The sequence below is a fragment of the Colossoma macropomum genome, unplaced genomic scaffold (assembly GCF_904425465.1).
Source record: "Colossoma macropomum unplaced genomic scaffold, Colossoma_macropomum, whole genome shotgun sequence".
Taxonomy (NCBI): domain Eukaryota; kingdom Metazoa; phylum Chordata; class Actinopteri; order Characiformes; family Serrasalmidae; genus Colossoma; species Colossoma macropomum.
The window spans coordinates 150,687-175,192 of NW_023494808.1; the positions used below are offsets into that span (position 1 = coordinate 150,687).

General features: G+C 42.8%; 1 protein-coding gene across 1 annotated transcript in view; it reads left to right on the forward strand.

The window, feature by feature from the left end:
• Positions 1-24,506, forward strand: part of LOC118797673 (serine-rich adhesin for platelets-like) — a 57,484-nt gene that overhangs the window by 13,087 nt on the left and 19,891 nt on the right. Inside the window, exons 9-32 of the mRNA XM_036556949.1 lie at positions 109-2,183; positions 2,262-2,346; positions 2,447-2,602; positions 2,684-2,892; positions 2,991-3,079; positions 3,278-3,396; positions 3,794-3,949; positions 6,328-6,542; positions 6,679-6,764; positions 6,860-6,987; positions 10,189-10,314; positions 10,463-10,656; positions 10,769-10,863; positions 10,953-11,083; positions 12,314-12,438; positions 13,075-13,192; positions 13,291-13,503; positions 14,891-15,061; positions 19,261-19,398; positions 19,506-19,555; positions 19,688-19,820; positions 20,735-20,817; positions 21,101-21,227; positions 23,334-23,524. Coding sequence (XP_036412842.1) covers positions 109-2,183; positions 2,262-2,346; positions 2,447-2,602; positions 2,684-2,892; positions 2,991-3,079; positions 3,278-3,396; positions 3,794-3,949; positions 6,328-6,542; positions 6,679-6,764; positions 6,860-6,987; positions 10,189-10,314; positions 10,463-10,656; positions 10,769-10,863; positions 10,953-11,083; positions 12,314-12,438; positions 13,075-13,192; positions 13,291-13,503; positions 14,891-15,061; positions 19,261-19,398; positions 19,506-19,555; positions 19,688-19,820; positions 20,735-20,817; positions 21,101-21,227; positions 23,334-23,524 — 5,213 coding nt within the window. The remainder of the gene's footprint in view (positions 1-108; positions 2,184-2,261; positions 2,347-2,446; positions 2,603-2,683; positions 2,893-2,990; positions 3,080-3,277; positions 3,397-3,793; positions 3,950-6,327; positions 6,543-6,678; positions 6,765-6,859; positions 6,988-10,188; positions 10,315-10,462; positions 10,657-10,768; positions 10,864-10,952; positions 11,084-12,313; positions 12,439-13,074; positions 13,193-13,290; positions 13,504-14,890; positions 15,062-19,260; positions 19,399-19,505; positions 19,556-19,687; positions 19,821-20,734; positions 20,818-21,100; positions 21,228-23,333; positions 23,525-24,506) is intronic.

A 24,506-nucleotide genomic window follows, 5' to 3' on the forward strand; every position in this document is an offset into this window, starting at 1 on the left:
AAACAACAAAATGATGCAGTAGATTTTTGATGTTAGTCAGAATGAAAATAACAAATACTGAAAACTGAAACAAAACTATGTTTGTTTGTTTATTTGTGTGTGTTTCAGAACCTGAGTGTGAGTACAGTGCGTGATCTATTAGGGGTGAATGTTCCTGATCTAAAGCGATATGAGAACTCTTCTATGATTCAGGCTTGGGTGGCTAAACAGAAACAGTCTGACTTAAACACCCTCAACATTGGCCTGCTGGGGGGTATAGCTGACATCACTGATTCTACACTCATTCCTAGCACAACACCTGTCAACATCACTACTCCTGAAAGTTCCAGTGCCACTGCAAGTACCAGCACCTTTACTTCCAACAATAACTCTAATGTAAGTGCCAGTGCCACCACCACTGCAGCAGTTTACACTATGTCTACTACTGTAAACATAACTAGCATTACGACCACTAGCACTACAGTCACCACAAGTGACAACACCACAGTCACCAAGCTTGCCACTGTCACTACCAACAACGGCAGTTTCAACACAACTGCCAGCAGCATTACCACCATGGAAAACAGGACTGTCAATACCATCACAGGTGTTACAACCACTGCCATCATCAACACCACTGGCAGTTCCAGTACCACAATCACCACTGCTAATGTCAACACCACCATTGTCAACATCACAAATGGCAATGTAAACAACCCCAGCAACAATATTACCACTGCAAGCCACAACACCACTGTCATACCCACTGCCAGTATCAGCACCACCACCATCTTTGCTAGTGTCAGCACTGCCACTACCAATACAACACCTGGCCATATCGACAACACCACCATCAGTGCCACCACTGCAAGCCACAACATCACTGTCACTCCTACTACCAGTGTCAACACCACCATTACCTATGCTAGTGTCAGTACTGCCACTGTCAATACCACAACTGGCCATGTTGACAACACCAGTGTCAGTGCCATCACTGCAAGCCACAACACCAGCGTCACTTCCACTGCCAGTTCCAGTACCACCATCACCACTGCTAGTGTCAACACCACCACTATTGGCATCACAAATAGCAATGTAGACAACCCCAGCAACAATGTTACCACTGCAAGCCACAACACCACTGTCATACCCACTGCCAGTATCAGCACCACCACCATCTTTGCTAGTGTCAGCACTGCCACTACCAATACAACACCTGGCCATATCGACAACACCACCATCAGTGCCACCACTGCAAGCCACAACACCACTGTCATACCCACTGCCGGTGTCAACACCACCATCACCTTTGCTATTGTTAGCACTGCCACTGTCAATACCTCAACTGGCAATGCTGACAACACCAGTGTCAGTGCCACCACTGCAAGCCACAACATCACTGTCACTCCTACTACCAGTGTCAACACCACCATTACCTATGCTAGTGTCAGTACTGCCACTGTCAATACCACAACTGGCCATGTTGACAACACCAGTGTCAGTGCCACCACTGCAAGCCACAACACCAGCGTCACTTCCACTGCCAGTTCCAGTACCACCATCGCCACTGCTAGTGTCAACACCACCACTATTGGCATCACAAATAGCAATGTAAACAACCCCAGCAACAATGTTACCACTGCAAGCCACAACACCACTGTCATAACCACTGCCGGTGTCAACACCACCATCACCTTTGCTATTGTTAGCACTGCCACTGTCAATACCTCAACTGGCAATGCTGACAACACCACCATCAGTGCCACCACTGCAAGCCACAACATCACTGTCACTCCTACTACCAGTGTCAACACCACCATCACCTTTGCTAGTGTTAGCACTGCCACTGTCAATACCACAACTGGCAATGCTGACAACACCAGTGTCAGTGCCATTACTGCAAGCCAGAACACCAGCGTCACTTCTACTGCCAGTGTCAACACCAGCACTAGTGACAAGACCAGTCTCAGCACCACAAATGGGGCTCTCAACACTACACTACCAGGCAAAAATATGTCTGCTCCCACTGATGCACCTACCAGGGCCAATATCACAACTGGAATTACCACCATCAGCACTAACGGTGCCACAGCAGCCACCAGTGCCACTTCCAGCCCTAGTTTCAGCACTGGTGCTAGTACTATCATCACCACCACTACTACCACTATCATAGCACCACAGATCATTTGTCAAGGTGTAAATAGGTAAGCTGTGGTTGTTGAAATTAAAAGTAAGACAATATTCCAAAAAAAGATTAATATTATTTATATTTTGCATCATAGTTATACACTTGAGAATCAGCTCTCGTCTGGAAGTGTATCTGCTGTTCTCTGCAACTTCAACATCTCTGAATATGCCTGTTCATCCGTGAGTTTTTCAACAAAGCAAATAAAAAAATTATCAATTCATGGCAATGAACTTCTTAGACAGCCTTCTCTCTCTTTCTGTCTTTGCTTGTATGTTCTAGTCTCCTAAGGTTGCTGCTTTGTCCTCTGATGATCTCGTCACACTACTGACATGCAAACTGCCAAGCAGTGTGGTCTACTCTAAAGAAATTTGGGTGCTTTTCCTCCAGAAGTTTGCAGCACCTCTCCCGGCAGCTCTGGATAAGTACTCCAGCTTGGTATGGGATGTTCACTTGTGTTGCAATAAAACTAAACATTTGGTCTGAATTGTACATTGAAATATCCACTGTCTCTTACAGACCCCCAGCATCTCTCTGCCTGACCCATCTTTCCTTAATGCCATTGGAGATGTGATAGTCAAGAACTTCAGTTCTGCACAGCTTAGGGATGCCGTTTTCATCACCCAGTGGTTCCAGAATAGACTCAGACCATTTTTATCTTCAGTGTCTGCAGACTTTCTCTCCATTCTCAGTTCCAAGGACTTCAGCTGTGAGACCTACCAAGTTGTGTAAGTATGCACAGTGGAAATGTAGAACATTAGAGATGGTATTAATAGCATGAAATTTTTAAAGAAAAAGCAATCTAATCTTTTCTTATCCAACCTAGGGTAAACGCATTTAGTTCACAAGAACCAATCATGAAAGATCAGCAAAAATTGTCCGTCATCAGTAATTTCATCAAACCCTTCCTCAAAGGTAATGAAAAAGAATGGCATGTAAAGAAGGACTTAACGTTTCTTTCATTTTTGTTGTAGTTTGTGAAACAATAGTTACTTGTTCAGTGGAATGAAACAAAAAAGATTCTGTTCTGATTAGGTTCCCTTCTGCACTGTGACCATGGCAGCAGTAACTGACTCAGTGTAATGTTTGTATGTGTAAACTCTGGTGTTTCAGGTCAGTCCTGTGTGCTGCCAGGGAGCAACGATACAGACTGGCTGGTGAAGAATTTTGGCCAATTCAGGAGTTCTGCTTCATTTTCTGATTTCATCAGCCTGAAGAGTGACTTCAATGGAGTGAGTTACACAACATTCTAATGTGTGCATTTACTATACAGTGGTGCATCCATAAGGCCACCTTCTTGGGGCACAGCTGGAACCTCCATAGTAATCTTAACCCTGCTAAAAACCCAGCACAGAACAGCAAGCATTTCATGCTTGTCTAAGATGGTCTGTGCTGGTTTATGCTGGTCTAGTGCTGGTCTGGTTCTGGTTTACCTTTTTACCACGGCATGGTCATGCTGTTTGACCGGCCAACCAGCGTCCGCAGCAAAACACAAGCTGATTTTGCTGGTGACCAGTTGCTCACTCCTTCCCACACTTCCCTTACTTTTGTCTCTTTCTCATAAACTCTATAACTGGTTCTCTCTCCTCTCACACATACTGTCTCTCTCTCTCTCTCTCTCTCTCTTAGGTAAATGCAGCAGAGGTTCTAACTTCACCCCAGTTGGCAGAACTTTGCTCCGACCCCACTCGACTTCATGGTCCTCAGGATGTAAACACTGTGATGGCGGCTGTCAGCCTGAACCAATTCACCTCCTTCTTTGACAACCTCACATCTAGCATTCAGGTACTTACCACTTCTCTGTGTTAAATAGCCCTGCTGAAAAGCACCATTAGAAACCATTAGTTGGGAATTGGCTTCATGGTTTTCTTTTAGAAACCACTTAGTATCCTGTAGAACACCTTTTTATTCCATTAGGAAATCATCAAATGCATTTAGAATCAGCCATTGTGATATCAGTCAATATCACAATGTTAATGGGTCGATATCATTGTGATATTGACCTACTAAAAAGCAAAACACATTACAAAACCATTAGAAACCAACAAAAAACATTTAATAGTTTCTATGAGTTTTTTCAGCAGGAAGCACATTCATAGATCTCTTGATATGCAGACTCTCACTCATTCATAGTTATCATTATTTGGTTGTGCACCTACCCTTGAGCCTCCTCACGTGGCCATCTCCATGGCCACACCTCCTGTTGGCATGATAGTGGGATGCTACAGTATTAAATATGTATACATAATGTTTCATTCACCTTTACAGCTAAAACTGTGTATTATATAATATATCCTTTAAAAAACTGCAGTAGAGTGAACTCTCCACTGCCTCTGCTGTGTGTGATTCAGAGAATAGGTATCCTGGTGGTTAGGAAATTGCCACTATAAAAAACGGATAACCTTGGTTTTTAATATGTGGATGTGGCTTTGGAAACAAAGCAGTCTGAAGTTACTCAAGCAGGGAGTGCTAATAATAATAATAATAATAATAATAATAATAATATAATAATAATATGTTCAACTTACATGGCGCCTTTCTCAAACCCAAGGTTGCTTTACAGGGGAGACTGGTGTTAGACCTTGTAGAGATTTGTAAGTTAGCAAGAGGACTTTAAACTGGATATGAAGTGGGGCAGGAAACCAGTATAACTGATATAGGACTGGGGTGATGTAGAGAATCTGCTGTGTTTGTAAATACTGAAGTGGGCGGATACTTCTGTTGGGAACACCAATGAGAAAGTAGTTGCGGTAGTCTAAGTGGGATGATATAAAAGCATGGACCAGAGAGATTCAGTGTCTTTCATGGAAAGCAAAGGGTGAAGGTGAGCAATAATGCAGAGATGGAAAAACTAGGAAATATCATGGTAATTATTATTAGATATTGCCAGTGCCTACTTAGAATGTAACACTATGTCTAAAATGCGTTCCAGCAGCCTAACTAAGAATATTGTCAGTGAACAATGATAAAATCTGTCTCCAGTGGTCACAGGAGTTTGAAAAATGGACTGCTGAGGAGTGGCCAGAAGGGTCCAGGGTCCTTTTTCATCAAACAAATGGAAGAATCAAGAGCAATAAAAGTCCATGCAGTGATTCTGCTTATTGTGAGGCCAGTGGCAGTGGTATGAAGGGGGAATGTTTTTCTGGTACACATTAAGGGACCTAAAGAAGAATAAAGACCATCCTTGCCTTATCAACTACAGTTTATCCAGTCTAACAACATGCAGCTGGACAATTCCAGTGTGATAATATGCCACGTTACAAGGCCTGTATCCTCATATAATGGTTTCAAGAACTTGGCAGGGAGTTTTCATTGTTTTGTTGGCCTGCACAGTGCCTAGATTTCAACCCTATCAAGCATTTTTGCGAAGAGGTGGAATGGCCATGGCCAAGTAGATTTATGTCATTCTAAAGCACTTGGCCACAACGTCCACTATCAAGTTCAAAACTGCTTCTGGAATCAACTTCAGCACAAGCACTGATTGTTGAGAGCTTCAAAGATTGGCTTGTATAGTGAACAACGGTGGCCAAGCAGCTGCTCTAAGAGCACCAGGTGTGATGCTGAGCTTGGACTGAAGCAGAATGTAAATACCTTTTGTGGCGTGATTAATCACACTCCACCATCTGGCAGTCTGTTTTTTAGCGTCTAGTGAATGAAAATCTGTATGCTACAGCCTACAATCACATTTTAGAGTCTCTAACATTGTGGCAGCAGTTTGGGGAAAGACAGTGGCCCCATGTCACAAAGTGAGCTCCATAAAGACATGGTTTGGTGAGTTTGGTGTGGGATAACTTGACTGGACAGAGTTCTGACCTCAACTTCACCCATTACCTTTGGGAAGAACTGGAATCAGCCCTTATCACCAAAAATCAGTCAGTACCTGACCTCACTGGTGCTCTTGTTGCAGTACCTTATGAATAAAACCTTCCCAGATGAATAGAGGCTGTCACTGCAGCAAAGATGGACGAACTTCATATTAATGCCCATGGTTCTGGAATGAGATGTTCAGCAAGCACATACAGGATGTGAAGAATGGATGTTCACAGACTTTAGTGTAGGTGTACTAAATGAGCTGCCCAGGTGGTGTAGACTCTTCTTTAGTTAATGCTGTCTTGTGTATGTATCTCTAACCTTGTCTCCTTGCATGTTTGGTAAAATCACAGCGGAATGGGTCACTGTACTCCAGTGAGGTGAAGGGAGCTTTCCTTCAGGCCGTTCTGGTGAGAGGTGGACTGTCCTCTGCAGCACTGCCTGATTCAGAAGTGCTGCAGTGGGTGAATGTTCGGCTCAGGCCGCTCCTCTCCAGCCTCTCCTCTGCCGATGTAACACCATACTTCAACATCATCAGAGGCAGAAACTGCAACACCAGACAGACAGCGTAAGAAATTCTTTAAATACCGTATTTGGATTTGGCAGATTTTAATGCAGTGTTTCATTTCTGCTGATTGTTTAGAGCTCAGGTGTTTAGCATTGTGTAGCATGACTGTGATTAATGTTTATCTGTGCTGTAACAGAGTGAGCAGTTTGGACTCTCTGAGATCATCTTTCAACAGCGACACACAGACCCAGATCTTCAGCAACATCCTGCAGCTCCTCACTGGTATAACATGCACACTCTCATGCTCACAGAGTGCAAATTTAAACATTTAAATACACAGTGTTTAGATTGTTTTGTGGCTGTTTTATGTTCCACAGGGCCGAATGGTCTGGGTTGCTACAACGGTGGAAGCTTCTATGTCTTCCTCAAGAACTCCTACCTCAGTTTTGGATTTCCTGACCTGAGTGCCTTTTTGTCCCTCATCCCAGCCAACCGACAGCAAGAGGTACTTACATCTTGGTGTCAGCTGGTAGTACAGCTGATGAGTAGGTGTAATGTACAGGCAACCTGCTAGGCCTTCTCTGGCCACTAGGAGGGACCAGAAAGCTAGGAATGAGTAATTAGTTCTGAGCAGTAGTACCTGTGGGCACCCTACTTAAGGGTTGCTCACACGTTGCTTGACACTTAGTCTTGAGTTGACGCTGCTATGAGCATGTTAGTCTGACTCAGCCGGTAATCTCAGTAGCTGGCTGGAGTTTCAAGTCTTTACTTTTCTCTAGTCATCGTCCAGCATAAATATAAGAAAAGGATCTCATGAGTATTCCTCACTCTCTGTGTTTAGGGAGAGTCAAGACAGATTTTGAGTTCAGTCTTAACGGTTCTCAATTTGGCTCCTCTTTGGAAGCTTTTAATTTTGCACAGCCATTATCCCCTATGGTGGCATGTGCACAGTCTGGCAGTGTGGTGATCGAGGGTTTGATGACCAGTCACTTTCCTTGTTTTCTGCTTTACCTTCTCAAGTCAAGTCAAGAGGCTTTTATTGTCATTCCATCTATGTACAAGTACACAGTGGAGTGAAATTACGTTCCTCTAGGAACAACACGGTGCAACATGGAACAAAATAAGACAGTACAGACCCAGCTGAAACCTTCTGAATTTTGGGAACTATTAAAAAGCCAGCACTTTGTGATCTGAGTAATCGTGGTGGCTCATAATGGGAAATAAGGTCTTGCAGGTACTCAGGAGCCCATGTAGGGCTTTATACGTCAATAAAAGAAGAAGTCATGTTATCAGCAAACTTGATGGTTGATTTGAGCTGTACTTTGCAGTACAGTTATGAGTCAGCAGAGTGAACAGCATTGGACTAAGCACACAGCCGTGTGGGGCACCGGTGCACAGTATGGTGGTGCTGTTTAATGTTGGTAATGATCCTGACAAATTGAGGTCTCTCAGTCTGGAAATTCTGAACCTAGTTACAGAGGGAGGCGTTCAGTCCCAGCAGGCTCAGTTTTACAATCAGCTGCTGAGGAATGATGGTGTGAATGCTGAATTGAAGTCTATGAACAGCATTCTGACGTAGGTGTCTTTATTGTCCAAGTGGGTGAGAGCCAGGTGGACTGAGGTGGAGATGGCATTGTCTGTTGACAGTTGGGGCGATATGCAAATTGTAGTGGATCCAGTGACAGAGGACGTTGGTCTTTAATGTGCCTCATGACAAGCCTCTCAAAGCACTTCATGATGATGGGAGTGAGTGAAACATGACGGTAGTCATTGAGGCAGAACACTTGAGACTTCTTTGACACAGGGATGATGGTGGTGGACTTGAAGCATGTTGGAACGACTGCAGTGCTCAGAGAGATGTTGAATATGTCCATGAGAACACCAGCTGTTCAGCGCACTCTCTGAGCACTATGCCAGGTATGTTGTCAGATCCTTACTTCATTCCTTGTCTAATTTGTTGTTCCCAGTTCTTAGTCTCTTTTGTTTTATTTTCTGAGTTGCGTATTTCTTCCACTCCTCAGTTGCTCTGCACTTGAGCCTGTTTACTATTGTTTGCCAGGCGGTTCGTCTAATGGCACTCCTGACTACTAACACAAAGGTCGTGGGGTCAAGTCTCACTCAGGGCAAACCCCCTGGTGCTTAACAGCAAGACTGAGGTAGCGAAATGGACATGCATATTTCCCCCGCTCCTCAGTTGCTCTGCATTTGAGGCCAATTATTGCTTTTGAGTGTGGGATGTAATAGCCCTTATGGCTGTATACCAGCAGGGTCTCAATGATGAGCTGAAAGATGAGTTAGTCACCCGGGACGTAGCTGAGACTCTAGAGAAACTCACGGAACAGGCTCTAAGACTAGACAATCTGTTGCAAGAAAGTGGTCGGATATGGCACTTTGGGCATCCCCACAATAAGAACCAATTGTCCCCTCCTCTGGCAACTCCTGAGTCTCCTGAACAGCCTATGCAGTTAGGAGGCACCTGCCTTTCTCGCCAAGAGCAATAATTGATCTCCTCCCTGGCATGACCCCTTCTCTGGGAAGTCTGTTTTCCCTTTTGGGGCCTGAGAAAGTGGCCATAGAAGCGTATACCAAGGAGACACCAGCTCTAGGCTTAATTCGCCCCTCGTCCTCCCCCACATCTTAGACCCTGAGCTCATCAGGGCCTTTAAGGGGGACCAAGAGGCTGGTTTGCTAACGTCGGAAGCCATTACTAGGAGGGGGTGCTGTAACACCTGGGCAACTTGCTAGGCCTCCTCTGGCTGCTAGGATTGGCTGGAGAGCCAGGAATGAGTAATTAGGGCTGAGCGGTAGCAGCTGTGGGCACCCTATTTAAGGAGTGTTCACATACCACTCGGCGCTTAGTCTGACTCTGCCAGTAGCTTGGTACTTTTCTCTAGTCAATCTTCAGTGTATTAGTATAAAAAGTTTTAAAAAGGACAAAAAGGGTCTTGAGTATTCCTCTCTTCATGTTTAGGTGAAGTTGAGACAGATTAAAGAAGAGATCTCACCATCCCTCTTTCCATCATTGAGGAACAAGACCCTGAGATACTGAAACTCTTCCACCTGTGGCAGGTCCTTTCTCTTTACCTGGAGTGGGCATGCCATCTTTTTCTGTATGGGCAGTGAGAGGGACAGGGAGACCCTTGCTGGCATGGACCTCTGTGGCGGAAACTGACGTTTTGAATATAAATTTTACAAATACGTTGTGGCCATTGTCATACATTGCCAAAATATATTCAATGAAAACATTTAGAATTTTTTTTTTCCTTATGGAGAGTGGGTTTTCATCAGTAACTATGTGACTATGACAAGCCATCAATATTATACTGAATAAATCACCTACAAATACTGCTAGTGCCTAAGTAAATCAATGGATCCCTCAGTAGTACTAATAATCAGCAGTTCAGACTGTATGTCGTTAATATAGTCAACAAATCAGTAAAAATGATAATTACTAATAAAATCATCCTCTAATACAATCTACCAGTAGTACATTGTACAAATTATTCAGCGATACTGCTAGTGGGTAACGCAACCTGTAAGTCATTCTGTAATGTTAATAATCAATAAAACAATAAATAATGGGCCATTCAGTGATACCTCTAGTCAGTTAATACAGCAAATGAGTCATTCATAATACTGTTACTAATGTGCCCATGAGAACTCTCAGCAATGGTGAGACTGAGTTGCTCTCCTCTCTTGTCTGTAGCTGTTGGGCTCCATCTCTCCAGGAGAACTGTATGAGTTTCTGAATGGGCCGAACACAGTCAGGAACGGGTCAGATCTCTGCACACTCCTCAACAACTACAACAGCACCAACCAGTACCTGGAGACGGTACAGCTGTGTCCTTTTTCATTCACTCATTTCTGCTGTTTCTCACTCAGTTTCTCTCTCTGGTAGTCGTTTAATGCAGTGATCCATATGTAAATCTCTCTTTTCTGTCTCTTTCTCTCTTTTTCTTTCCATGTATTTCTCTGTGCAGCAGCCAGCTGGATCTGCAGCTGTGGGCAGACAGACGTTGGGGTGCGTTTGGTCTCGTGCTCTCAGCGCCTCGTCTCAGGATGAGGTGGATCAGTGGTTTAATGTAAGACTGGCTCAGTACCTGCCCTTCCTCAGCTCTCAGCTCATCAGCCCCACCCAGCTCAGCAGCGCCTCCTGCCTGTCATACAGGAAACTGTGAGTCTTTGGTGTAGCATTGAACTGTTCTCTGAGCACAAATTTAAAAAAAAACAAAAAAAAAAACATTTTTGTTCAGTGAAATTACTGATGATTGTAATTTTGTGAGCAGGGTTTCAATCCTGGGGAACAACTATAATTACTCAGCCACGGATTTCACCAAAGCTGTTGTGTACAGCGCTATAAAGGCTTATCTGACCAGCAGAAGTAAGCAATACTACATTGCTCTACATTTTCTTTGTGCATATTTATGTTAGTGCATGTGTATATATGTGTATTTCTGTGGTATCGTGCAGGTGGGACTCCCCGCTGCTATAACTCCTCTGATCCCCTTCTGAACTCCACTGCCTGGTTTGCCAACAACATTGGATTCTTTATCACTTTCATCTCCCTCACTGACCTCCAGTCCTTCGTATCAGACAGCCAGGTAACACACAGACATAATTGCACACATATGCTGATACCTGATCTTCAAGTATTCACCAATACTGATACTAACTCTATCCAACCTAATTAGCCTACACATCCTATATTTACACAGTTCCACCTTTTAAATATTTTATTTTTTTTGCCAAAACTGTGTTCTGTGTCTCAAATAAAACAATCCAAGGCTGAATGGATGGCATTTAAAATTCTGCACAAAACACTGAACAGAATAGGCCATTCGAATAGTACTCAAATGCATGACTGTGGCTCAAGGCCTGAAGCAAGAGTTGTGTTGAATGAAATGACGATAGGGTCAGAGGTAACCTGTTAAGCCAAACACCAACCAGCCAAAGAACGGCAAGAACATGTAAAGCACCTATACAGATCAAAAACTGGCCACCAGCATACTGAGGAATGAGTAAAGACTCACCTGACAAAGAAGCAGCCAGGGGTGCAGGACCAGGGGAACAGAGCTCACAGCAGAGAGAGAGGTAAAGTTGGAAGCACAAACACAGAGCAACCGACACAGAGGCAAGGAAAACAAGGATCACAAAGCAAAAAGAAATGTCAGTCAAGAAAACCAAAGACAGGGGGAGGGTGCAAAGCAAAAGGTAGACGAGTAAATAATCCAGCAAGAAGTGACAGCAACAAACATGCACAACATACCGGAACCAGAAAATGTTCAGAGGGCATTCAGAGATTTTGCCTCATCACACTACTGTTACTCCAAGAGACTGATGGTTCCTTCAAAACATCTCTCGTATGTTCACTCCCTCAATAACGACCTGGACTAACTTTAACTCAGAGTGTAAGTGATTACACAACGGCAGATGAAGGATTACTGAAAGATCCCTGAATGACATTCTGATATTCAGCTACAGGGAATAACGTTAGAGTGACTTGTACTGTATGTGCGCTGTGGTTTCTCTCTTGTTTGCGACAAACTGGTAAAACGTACACCGTAAGAAAAATGCTAAGCAATATATCTCCCACTACTATTGCTTCCTTTAAAGTACTGGCAATATTTTGTAATTAACCTTTTTGACTACTGCTTACAATCCACACCACCGGCGTGCCACTACATGCACCCAGTTGCATGCATGTGTGTCAGAAAGTGGCTCATGATATCAGTATTCTCTGTTGCTGATAATGATACCATGTTTAAGTGCCAGTATCAGAACTGAAGCCAATATACTACATATACCTTGCTGTGTCTGATTGTCTTCTGTAGATCGGTGTGTTCCTGGAAAACTCAGAGAATATTTGGCTGTTTAACAACTCAGGAATTTCATCCAATGTCACCACATACTACAGCACACAACTATACATCCAGAATTCAAACTTCAATCCCTTCAGGTACCACACTACACACTAAATACTACAACACACAGCTATACATCCAGAATCCTAACCTCAGTCCCCTCAGGTACCACACTACACACTAAATACTACAGCTATACATCCAGAATCCTAACCTCAGTCCCCTCAGGTACCACACTACACACTAAATACTACAGTTATACATCCAGAATTCAAACCTCAGTCCCCTCAGGTACCACACTACACACTAAATACTACAGTCATACATCCAGAATTCAAACCTCAGTCCCCTCAGGTACCACACTACACACTAAATACTACAGTCATACATCCAGAATTCAAACCTCAGTCCCCTCAGGTACCACACTACACACTAAATACTACAGTCATACATCCAGAATCCTAACCTCAGTCCCCTCAGGTACCACACTACACACTAAATACTACAGTTATACATCCAGAATTCAAACCTCAGTCCCCTCAGGTACCACACTACACACTAAATACTACAGTCATACATCCAGAATTCAAACCTTAATCATCTCAGTACCCACAATGTACAACAAAAACTATATAAACCACTTGAAAACACAGAACCTGCCCTTCAACTCTCTCATATTTTATCTGTTTATCTACTTGTTTAAGTGTTTACCTGTTTGTCTCTGTGTTTAGATTGCCAGATGTCCTCCTGTGTGGAGCTCCTGGCTCTGTGTTTGTGTCTCTTGGAGCTACAGACAGTCAGAAAATCCTGGACAGCATCAAGAAATCCTGCCAGCAAATTAGTCCAGAGGTAAATCGACCAGTTAGGCCAAATTTCTCACCATTTGTGTTCTATAATCAGTCATTCTGTAATAGTGTGAGTTACCCATAATCCTCCTCTTCACTCAGGTTACTGCGGCTCTCGTGGCAAATTTCCCCCCTTTGTCCACAAATATCGTCCAGTCGCTCAGCAACCAGAGCGTCAGTCTGACTGAGGGCCAGATAAGAGACGCTACCCCCAGTGTCATTAACAGTACCCTGCCTGTACTCAGCGTCATCACAGGCTGGAACCAGGGTCAGGTCAACAACATCATCCAGAGCATCACTAACGCTGGCTTCACTGTGAGTGTACATTACACACTAGACACTACACACTGCCGTAATGCTTCATTATAATCCTGGAACCAGGGCCAGTGCAGTGCTCTCATTTAGAGCACTCAATAATAAAGACTTTACATTATTTGTGTACCGCACAATACACTCAATTAGCAAGGCCAGGTCAAACCGTATATAAACAGCATCCTGAAATGCCATCGCCTTCACTGGGCCTGAGCTCACGGTGATATATAAAAGTGCCCTGTGGTCCGACAAGTCAAAATTTTAAATTCTTTTTTGGAAAACATGAACTCTGCATCCTCCAGGCTAAAGAGGAGAGGGACCATCCAGCTTGCTATCAGCACACAGTTCAAAAGCCAGCATCTGTGATGGTCTGGGGTTGCATTAGTGTACATGGCTAGGGTGACTTGCACATCTGTGAAGGCACCATTAATGCTGAACGATATATACAGGTTTTTCTTTCATGCACTTGGATGACAGTCATGCAACAAATCTGGTTTCTCATAAATCTGTTGAACTTCAGACTACCAAAGGCACACCACAATTATAGAACCAAATTACCAAAGAGGGCAGGGTACACAGAGAGAAACTTGTGACTCAGCACACTCGTCAGAAGCATTCCCTCATGCAAAAGATAATGATTTCTTAAGGTGGACAGTGAGCAGATAGAAGAGGGGCTGTGTAGAGTAGAGCTGAAATAGCCAATATAGTGTCAGGAAAAAGTTGGCAAACCCCTATTATTTGCCTCTGGCCAGCCAAGAAGCACATGGACATTCTACTCCTCCACACAAGCCCCTTCTTGGTCAGAGACATACTCGAGAAAAGAAACTGTTTTTTGGTCAAAAAAGCACTTCTCTGCATTACATAACAGGTGGTTCTCCAGGAGAAGCTGTAGCACTGACATAAAACATTTATGACAATGGGGAAATATTATGAACTAATGATTGGAATGCAAAAGAAAAACCAGACAACAGACTTTGCATGACAGTCTAGTTAAGTCAAAGTTTATTTATGTAGCACTTTTTACAACAGGCATCACGAAGCACACAAACACACATTTTCTAAGCCGCTTATCCTTCTGGGGTCACAAAGCAGCTTTACAGAAAAGACCAGGTCCAAGCCCCCCATAAGCAAGCCATTGGAAAGGAAATCTCCCTAAGAGCAAGAAGAAGAAACCTTGAGAGGAGCCAAGACTCAACAGCAGAACCCACCCTCCTCTTGTCTAGCAATTAAACTTATTATTGCAGTTCAATTTCAAGTACAATGTGCAAATCCAAAGCAACTATGCCTTGCATATACTGCTCAAACGTATAAATATATACGTAATTCATCGTGACTTTGGTTTTGATTTGACGATTTCTTTAACATTTTGTTTTAACTGGATGGTTGACAGATCAACACTGGCACCTCCCTGGTGACTCTGGGCACGCTCGTCGGAGGTGTCCCCTCAGCAACCATCTCTAAAATCTCATCCCCTGAACTTCTGACCGTGTCCCAGAATCCAACGTTCGTCACCAACATTCTGACAGCCCCAGTGATCCTTCAAGAAACATACGTAAAGAAGGTATGTATATACGTACACTGCATATTACACTTTAAGCCCCAGGAATTGAGAAACGTGGTGGGAGGGAAAATGCAAAAATGCACCGTCTGCTGGTTCTTTTCAAAACATTTTGAATTGCCATTCATTTCTTATTCATGTCATGGAGAAAGTTTTTGAAAATGGGTTAAGTATGACTTAAAGCTAAGACTTTTCTGTAAAATAGTAATTGTGCAGTCAAACAAGCACAGTAGTTGCAAATCTAATGTGATAGCAGAATATGTTAATGAGAAATGTAACATCGAATACTTGAATATACTGTAATTAAACTATAAAGCCCATGGCTCTGTGTCTGTGGCATGGGTGACAGTGGAATGAGTGACAGTGATGTCATCAGTGTGAAAGACTTTGTAGTTCATTTTGTTGTTTGTTTGTGGGAAATGCTCATAATAACTATATTCCAATCTTTTACTGACATTTAATCATTTAAACCATTGGTATAATGTCATATATAATTGAAAATGGGGTGACAGAGCATGTTGTGTTGTACAGCCTCTAATTTGCATCTTCTCCAGTTAATTGTGAGCCAATGCTTCGAACACAAACAGTAAAGGGTTATTCGGCTTCTGATATTGTGTGCAATATGACCCCTAGTCATCCCGACTTACAATTCACTTGTAGTGCGGTGAGGGAAGGGAATGAGCAGGGATGTTTCCAGAATAAAGAAAAGGAAAAGCTGCTTTATAGTGTCACCCTTTGAGTGTCTTTTAAGAAAATGAAGCCATAAACACAGACTTCAGGATAATGGTCATCTGCGCACCTTACTCCAGTAACTCTTTTCAGCACAGCAGGTGATGCTGTGCCACCATAGTTCCTGCAATGCCTCCTTAAACTGAAGAAAATAAGCAGCCTTTCTGGTAAAAAACATGTGAACTAACTTTGTTCTTGGTATAATTCGGTAGTTCTTGAAGTGAGTTGGTTGTTTTTGGTATGTTTTGGTAGTTTGTGATTTGATTAGTCCTTGGTTTGCTTTGTTAAGTTCAGTGGTTTAGTAGTTCGTGGTTTGGTAGCTCTTATTTTGGTTTGGTAGTTTGTGTTTTTTTAGTTTTTAGTTTGGTATGGTTTAATACTTCAAGAGGGAAGCCATTCCTTTTGTGGAGACCTGCAACTCTCATGCTTCCCAGCTTCCAAAAGGACTCTCACCATCTTACAGACCTCAATTTCCAAGATGCATGAGCCAGTCACATGACCCAGCCAACCCATGCTGGTCACGTTGTACATGACTGTCAGGCATAGACCTCACACGCCGACCCCGGGAAAGTGTGGAAAGTTAACTATATGCACCATTGTGCTGAGTGTTCCCACAAAGGGGTTGATTACAAAGTCGTATCAGTTGCCTGTGACCCTGTGCTGCCGCATTTTTGTTTGTCATTGCAGCTTTAATTCACTTTTGAGTTGAGAAAAATTTTATTTACAAATGGAACAACTACGGATTCCAGGGCATCCTCTTAATTCTAATTTTTTAAATTCAGAACCATTAGTCAGCTGTGTTTTGCACACAGAGGAATCAGACCTCCGCATTTAACCCATCCGTGCAGTAAAACACCCACATACATGCACACTAGTGAATGCACACTAGTGAACACACACACACTAGGGGGCAGTGAGAACACTTGCCCGGAGCGGTGGGCAGCCCTATCCACGGCGCCTGGGGTTGGGGGTTAGGTGCCTTGCTCAAGGGCACTTCAGTCACATACTGTCGGCCGTTCCCTAACCTCCAGCCCAATTGGCAAGGGAATTATTGACCCTCTCACTAGACCTGTTGCTCTGTGTACCAGTGCTCTACATTAGGAAGGGATTAGCTATTTTCTGATGAATTCTTAGTTCTGGTCAGTACTTCAAGAACACTGACTAACTGCCTTTTAAGAGCTTTCAAACTTTAGAAAAACAAAACATTGTGACGGTTTTACCCTGGCTACACAAACATAACACCATATCTCCTGGTCAGATTGTGAAATTCTCAGTCTGTCCCCTTTTGTCAGACTCAGGGGTCTAGTTCCCCAGTCTAGCTTTAATCTCCTCATCCATATGAATACCTTACAGACCTTTACTTAGAGTCAGGCCATGGAACTTCCTCCTCATTGATAGTATGATTGCTCTATTGAGCTTAATGAGGGTGGTATTCCATCTAAATTTAGAGTATACCTTCTCTACCTCACCTACAGCTGCTGGTTTCCTTTCTTGTGACAAAGAAGTATGTGGACTTAGACCCTGTATTGATTATTGAGGGCTTCATCAGTTACGAAAAGTTACCCCCAATCTTAACCTTTAGTTCCAGTAGCTTTGGAACAATTTAGAGAAGCTACTGTCTTCACTAAATTTGACTTTAATAGTGCTTACAACCTTGTACGCATTAGGAAAGGTAATGAGTGGAAGACTGCCTTCATCACCAGTAGTGGGCAACACAAATATTCAGTAATGCCGTTCGGCCTCTCTAATGCTCCTTCTGTCTTACAAGTCTTCATCAATGATGTCCTAAGAGACATGTTTGGTAAATTTGTTATAGTGTACATCGATGACATTTTGATTTACTCCCCAGATCTCCCTACCCACATTCTCCATATCCATCAGGTCCTCTCCAAATTCTTACAGAATCATTTGTAGGTTAATGGTGAGAAATGCAAATGTCATTTTTCTTCTACATCCTTTTTAGGTTATGTTATAAGCTCTAAAGGAGTAACTGTTGATGATTCTAAGGTCGAGGCAGTTCTGAATTGGCCTATACCTACCTCAGTCAGAGGTTTGCAGTGCTTTTTTGGCTTCACAAATGTTTACCATAGGTTCATCAGAGGTTATAGTAGTATCGCTGCCCCATTAACTGCCCTTCTTTAGTATACAAGGCTGATAAATTGAGGAGGTATTCCCTGGTAGAATCAGTGTGCTTGTATCTTCTAAATGAGATTTTTCTTTCTGCTGGTAAAGGTAGGCTCTGAGTTGAGACTTTCTTTAGCTTACACTCTGTTAGTCATAAGAAGTCTTAATGTGATTCTGGATGGCCAGTTATTGTTCTCAGCCATGCATGTTTCTCCTGTACAACATCTGGAAGAATCAACCCTTTCTCACTTGAGAGGCCACCCAGGTGCTTGTTCAGTCTCTTGTCAACTCAAGGCTTGACTACTGCAACTCGCTCTTGGCTGGTCTTCCACTGATGGTTTATGCAGGCCATCAAGCCTCTGCAACTCATCCAGAATGCAGCAGCACGGCTTGTCTTCAATCTTCCTATGTTCAGTCACGTCACTGATCTGACGTCAGACCGCCCCCTTTGGTTGAGGTTGAGGTTGAGGTTGAGGGGCTCCCTGGTCTATGCTGTAGGTTCTTTAGTACCTGGTCAACTGGGAGGACCGTGGACCCAAGGACAGGAGTTGGGTAGCTGCTAAGGATGTCCTGGATCCGGGGTTGGTGGAGGAGTTTAACCACCACCATCCAGACCATCTGGCTCTGTGTCCCAGAGGTCATCCCAGAAGCCATCTGGTCTGCACCTCTGCTGGTCGATACAGGGTTTGTCCTGCGAATGGATCTCCTGTCCAGCACTGTGGCAGCTCCAGTAGTGAGGTCATCCTCATTCTTTGTCCATCCTAGAATCATCCAGGATACAGTCATGCTTCCCAGCTCTCAAATGGACTTTAACTTTCTTACAGACTTCAATTCCCAAGATATTTACTAGTGTGTACCTCTTATGGCCCTGTTTTGTCTACTGTTGTTGATTCTTGGTTTGCTTTTTGGTTTAGACCCTTGCCTGTCTTTGTCCGTTCCTATGTACCATGTTTGGCTTTTCTTGCTTTTGACCTAGTCTGTTGTTAACTCTACTGTTTCATATAATTCTCCTTTTTAATAAACCTTTTTAATAAATCTTGTTTAACAAGCACAAAAATGTGTGGGCAAAAAAGATTTGTCATGGGATTGATAAAGGTCTCACACTGTTCATTTAAACAAAACTTGTGTGCATCTTAAATCCACAGATTGCATGTTTTCAGACATATCATCCAACTTGATTGGCATTTGTGATAGATGAGAACTGGTGATACTATCATCAAGGCTGAAGCCTAGGGGGCGCTCCAACCACTTTCCTTCTGGATTAAAAATGTTATAATAGAAGTTAAAAACAAATTTCAACCTTAAGCAAAACTTAGTTAGTTCTTTTCCCGCCTTGTCTTTTCCCACAGATTGTCTCTGTAGACCAGACTAAAGTGGTGGAGAATGTCCCAGATGCGTTGGCAGGGTACATCCCACCTGTGCTACTGTCGTCTCCCACCTCTGTTAATGTCACACTCATAAACAAGAAGAGCTGGAGACAAGAACAGGTAACAGAACACACTCATGATGCATCTTTTTTGTAGCGATGATGTAAGCAGGTTTACATGCAAGTGAAAGAGATCTTTTAAATATTTAAATGTTTTCTTTTTACTAGGCTGTGGTGTTGTTCAGCTCAGTGGCCAGCGCCAGTGACAATACAGAAGAGTGAGTTAACGCAAGCAAAGCAGAAAATGCACAATACTTCCATTGTCCAATCACACTGGACATTTACATAATATTTTCAGTGCTATAAAATACAAGTTTGTAGGTGTTAAATGTGTGTGTCTCCCCCTGCAGGCTGTCAGAGTCGATATTACAGGGATTCACCTGCAGTTCAGTTCAGAATCTACCACGGTCAAAAGTCACACAGCTGATAAAAGCCTGCAGACCACGTGTCGGCAGGAACAAGGTCGTCCTGAAAGAGTCCCAGGTACGCACAGTCTGACTCACTTAGTGGAATATTCAGGAATTACCACAGAAAGAAAAACACAGTGCTAATCTTTAAGATGTAATTCTATATAATCAAGGTTTTAGGCCACTTACATACTTAAGCGTGTGCCATACTGGGCTGTAAGAAGGCAGTATGACAGTGTTTATTGTTATTGTGATAAATGACATCCCAATATGATTTTCTGAGAATATGTTGTGTATATGACCAATGCTTAAACCCTTAAAATCTCAGGTTTATTAGATACTAAAGCTTATTATTCAGTAACTACAGGGACTTCTATGCAAGCTGGCTGAGCTATTTTTAGGTTATAGAAGTGTGTAATAAAACTTTGGGCCCACTGGTGGGCCCTGGCCATTTAAGGACTGACTACATGTTTCATTATAAAGAAATCACAATAAGTTCTGTTTGTTTGCATTTAGTGCAGTGTGGAGGTGGGCAATATGGTGATATGTTATCATTATCATGATAAATATTATTATAGTGGTAGACAATGATGAATGTGGTCAGTACTTCAAGAACACTGACTAACCGCCTTTTAAGAGCTTTCAAAATTCAGAAAAACAAAACATGGTGACACGTATTGTGTATTGTGGAAATATAGTGCAATGTTATATTTTTGCCATATTGCCCTTCTCTAGTCAGCCATGCCAGCCACACAGTGCAGTCTAAATAGTTTGTCATTGCCCCGGCCAGCAAGCCATCACACTCAGGGGTATATTCTCAGAGATGGAAGCAGCTGAGAGCGCGCTACCTGGCTAGCAATTTACTGGAGAACTTATTTAGGCTGCACAATGAAGACCAATATTACTGCTTCAGATTAGAGCTCTGAAATAGACACAAAGTAAGCCTGAACAGTGGTGATGTCATCTAACGCAGAGCGTTCTGTGTTGCAGCTGACCTGCATGTACAACTACGTGAAAGATGATTCAACTCTGACCTTCACTGACTTTCCTGCTGACATGCTTCTCTACTACAGGTGAGTAGCACAAACTCACAATTATTTTGCCTCAGGAAAAAAACAACTGTAATTGAAAAATCTAAATAAAATTGAACTAATAAATTGTGGATGAATGACATCTTCCTAAATAGCAGTTGTGGAAAACATTTTGAACCTATTTTTGTAAATCTGTTTTCTCTATAAAGTAATTTACTTTTAGACAAAAATCTAAGAAATAGTGAAATGTTGTCTAGCAAAGTCTAGCATAAACTGGCTGTTAACGTGTTTAATCAGCTAACTAATGTGTTTGTGTGCATTGTAGCCTTGGCAAGCTGACAAAGGTGAACTGCGGGTCGTATTTCAGAGCTCTGGGTGGAGCAGATTTCTCGGTTCTCTCCAGCGTCCTCAACAGACAGTCTGCCTTGTTCACGAATGCAAAGGACTGCCTGGTAAAACACACAACTTATGTACACATAGTATCTACACAAAAATGGAAAAACATCATTATGACACAAAAACAAGAAAGTGTGAATTTATGTACACTGAAAATGAGCATAGCAGGTCCTCTTTTAACCCCTTGAAATCCCAGGATTATTACATGCTAAGGCTTATCATCCATTAGCTACAGGGACCTCAATGCAAACTGGCTAAGCTATTTTTAGTTACAGAAGTGTAGGCCCGCCAGTGGGCCCTGGCTATTTAAGGGGCTAAGGCACACTAAGTCAAACTGTGGACCAGTTCAGGCAGCAACAAAGAAGGTAACATGGCAGTTACACAGTCATAGAGAAAAGTTTAAACATCCTTGGTCATTTGGTGATTTAAATACGGCATTTCTCATCAAGATTTAGTGCACAAGTTCAATTTATTTACATGTTGGAAAAGGATGAAGTGTGCCAGAAGTTTTGCACAAGGCACACTGTGTTTTATTTCATTTTCCAATATGGTAAATTTAGCAAATAAACATTGGCATACAACTGTATAACTCAGAGCTTTGTGCAAAGTGCATAATGTTATATATTTACATGTTCAGTTCATTTACTTCTTGTTTGAAGTCCAGATGGACAGAAATAAGAGTACAGAACATTCTCCTGACTTTCTCCAGCATAAATAAATAATAAGTAAAGCTCTGCTCTGATAATAATAAATTTTTGCTGGCACCAAGGTCACCATGCCCACGTTTTCGTGACTTCATGCTGCCAGATGAATGCAGGTGATCTTAGATTAGATGTAAAATGGGGCGACAGTTAAAAGGTTAACAACTCATTAGTGTACTTTGTCCATTTCTGTACTACACACAGGACTGCTGAGCTTTGTGGTTTATGACATCACAGCTGCACCAGCACAACCATATACAACCTGATAGCAATAAGTGTTCTCCGACATACAAGACATAAATGAGTCCGCTTTCCAAAAAATCTTTTTTGCTTTAATCCTAAATCAGCTTTAATTAGATCACAGGCATCTTAACTATTAGAAGCATCCCAGTTGTGTTATTGTACCAGAATGCTTGCTTATACCCAGGAGAAATTAGTCTGTCTGACTTGGTCTTGGACATGAAACTGCTAGAATGGTGTCCTACCAAAAATGAGCAGAATATCCATAAAAGTCTCATTCTTAGGCTTTGCTATCCATTAAATACCAGAAGGGTCCCTACAGGGTCTTGAAGCAAAAATAGGACATCCATGTGTTTGATATTTTGGGGGTGTTAGTGCAGTGGTCCCATGTTCTGCCCACAGGTCCATGGGGGCAGTCGTGGGCTAGACGTTAGGGAACTAGCCTTGCAACTGGAAGGTCGCCAGTTCGATCCCCTGAGCCGACAACACATGACTGAGGTGCCCTTGAACAAGGCACCTAACCCCCAACTGCTCCCCAGGTGCTGCGGATAGGGCAAGTGTGCTTAATGCTTAATTAACTGAGATCTTCCTCGTCTCCTCTTCTGTAGAGTCTCTGTTCTAGTGCGGTTCTGCGCTCTTCCTCACAGTAACTGAGATCTTCCTCGTCTCCTCTTCTGTAGAGTCTCTGTTCTAGTGCGGTTCTGCGCTCTTCCTCACAGTAACTGAGATCTTCCTCGTCTCCTCTTCTGTAGAGTCTCTGTTCTAGTGCGGTTCTGCGCTCTTCCTCACAGTAACTGAGATCTTCCTCGTCTCCTCTTCTGTCCTCAGTGTGAGAAATGAGGAACAGTCACTCTTCACTCCAAACTCTTGGGAAACTGGGCGAGTTTTCAGATTTACAGATCTGCTGCAGCTCATTGTAAAGTTTTTCAGAGGAATCCGGGCAGAGTTACAGTTTCTAGGCTATGAAGGACCAACTGGGTGAACCAGCCTGCTACAGCGCCACCCTGAGGCAGAGTATTTTAATTTTGAGACATTCCAAGGGTCCAAGAGGTTAGTTAGAAGTCCCAGTTCCCCCAGGACCCCATATATTTTGCAAATTGCTCTCTTACACACCCAAAATACATCCATCCTTTTTAAGAACATACGTGGCTATCAGGTGATACCCTTTTATACAGATGAGAAGCTCATTCTCACACGCTTGTGTCATTTGTGCTCTTGCAGGGTATATCTGGTGTGAGTCTGAACAGGACTCAGGTGGAGGTTCTGGGTAATATGGTCTGCACACTGGACTCCACCTACATTCAGACCTCTGATCCACTCATCCTGGAGAAACTGAAGGACTGTGGAGAGCTTTCTGACTCTCAGGTCACCGCCACACAGACGCTGCTGTTCTCTGGCAACACAGCTTATGGGTGAGAAAGAAAATACATTGTGTGCTTATGGTGTAGGGCTATAGAAAAAAAAGTTTCAAAATGTTTTGCATCCAATTTTATGAAGGTTTGAAACTTTAACTGTGACAGAAATATCGTGTTTAGTTTTAACGATTATCAGAAAGCATATTAGATTAAACTTTGTCATCGTGCAGAGTTTAGGGACAGAGCCAATGACATGCAGTGTCAGAAGGATGATATAGTGGTTAAAAAAAAAAAAAGCTTATGTATAAATAAATTATTTCAAGCAAAGATGTCATAGGCCTGCTGGTAGTGTTATCGGTTTCTTTGGCCAGCGTGGCCAAGTAGCACTTGCTTTAATAGGATGAAACCATGTGATAGATATGCAGAATAGCTGACCATTTTTTTGCATAATATGTAGGGGTAGGTGACCTCTGCAACACACACACACACACACACACACACACACACCCACACACACACCACCTAAACCGCTTATCCTTAATTGCCGTGGTGGGGTGCTGGAGCCTATCCCAGCTGTCATTGGGCGGAAGGCCGGATACACCCTGGACAGGTCACCAGTCCATCGCAGGTGCAACAAAAACAGATCCATGTAAAACAAAGTGGTAGACAATGGCTCACCAAACTGTTAACATTAGTCCATCATTAGGAACAAAGGTTCACAGTGAATTTATGGAACCTATGATAGCTACTCATCACTTTAGCATTCCATTTTATAATTTAGAAATATAGATAGAATTCCATTTTATTTTTTATAATATGTAATAGCACCCTAAAAGCAAAAGGGGGTGCATGCATGCATTTTTCAATGCTGATAATATTAACATCATTGTATCATCAAGGCAACCTGCTAGGCCACCTTCCAGTCAGTCTTCAGGTAGGACAGGTACCGTGAATTAATTTTCTTTCTGCTTATCCAGGTGCCAGAGTTGCAGCTAGTCTTCCCCCTGGCTGCAATGACATAATCCGCACCTAGATTGGC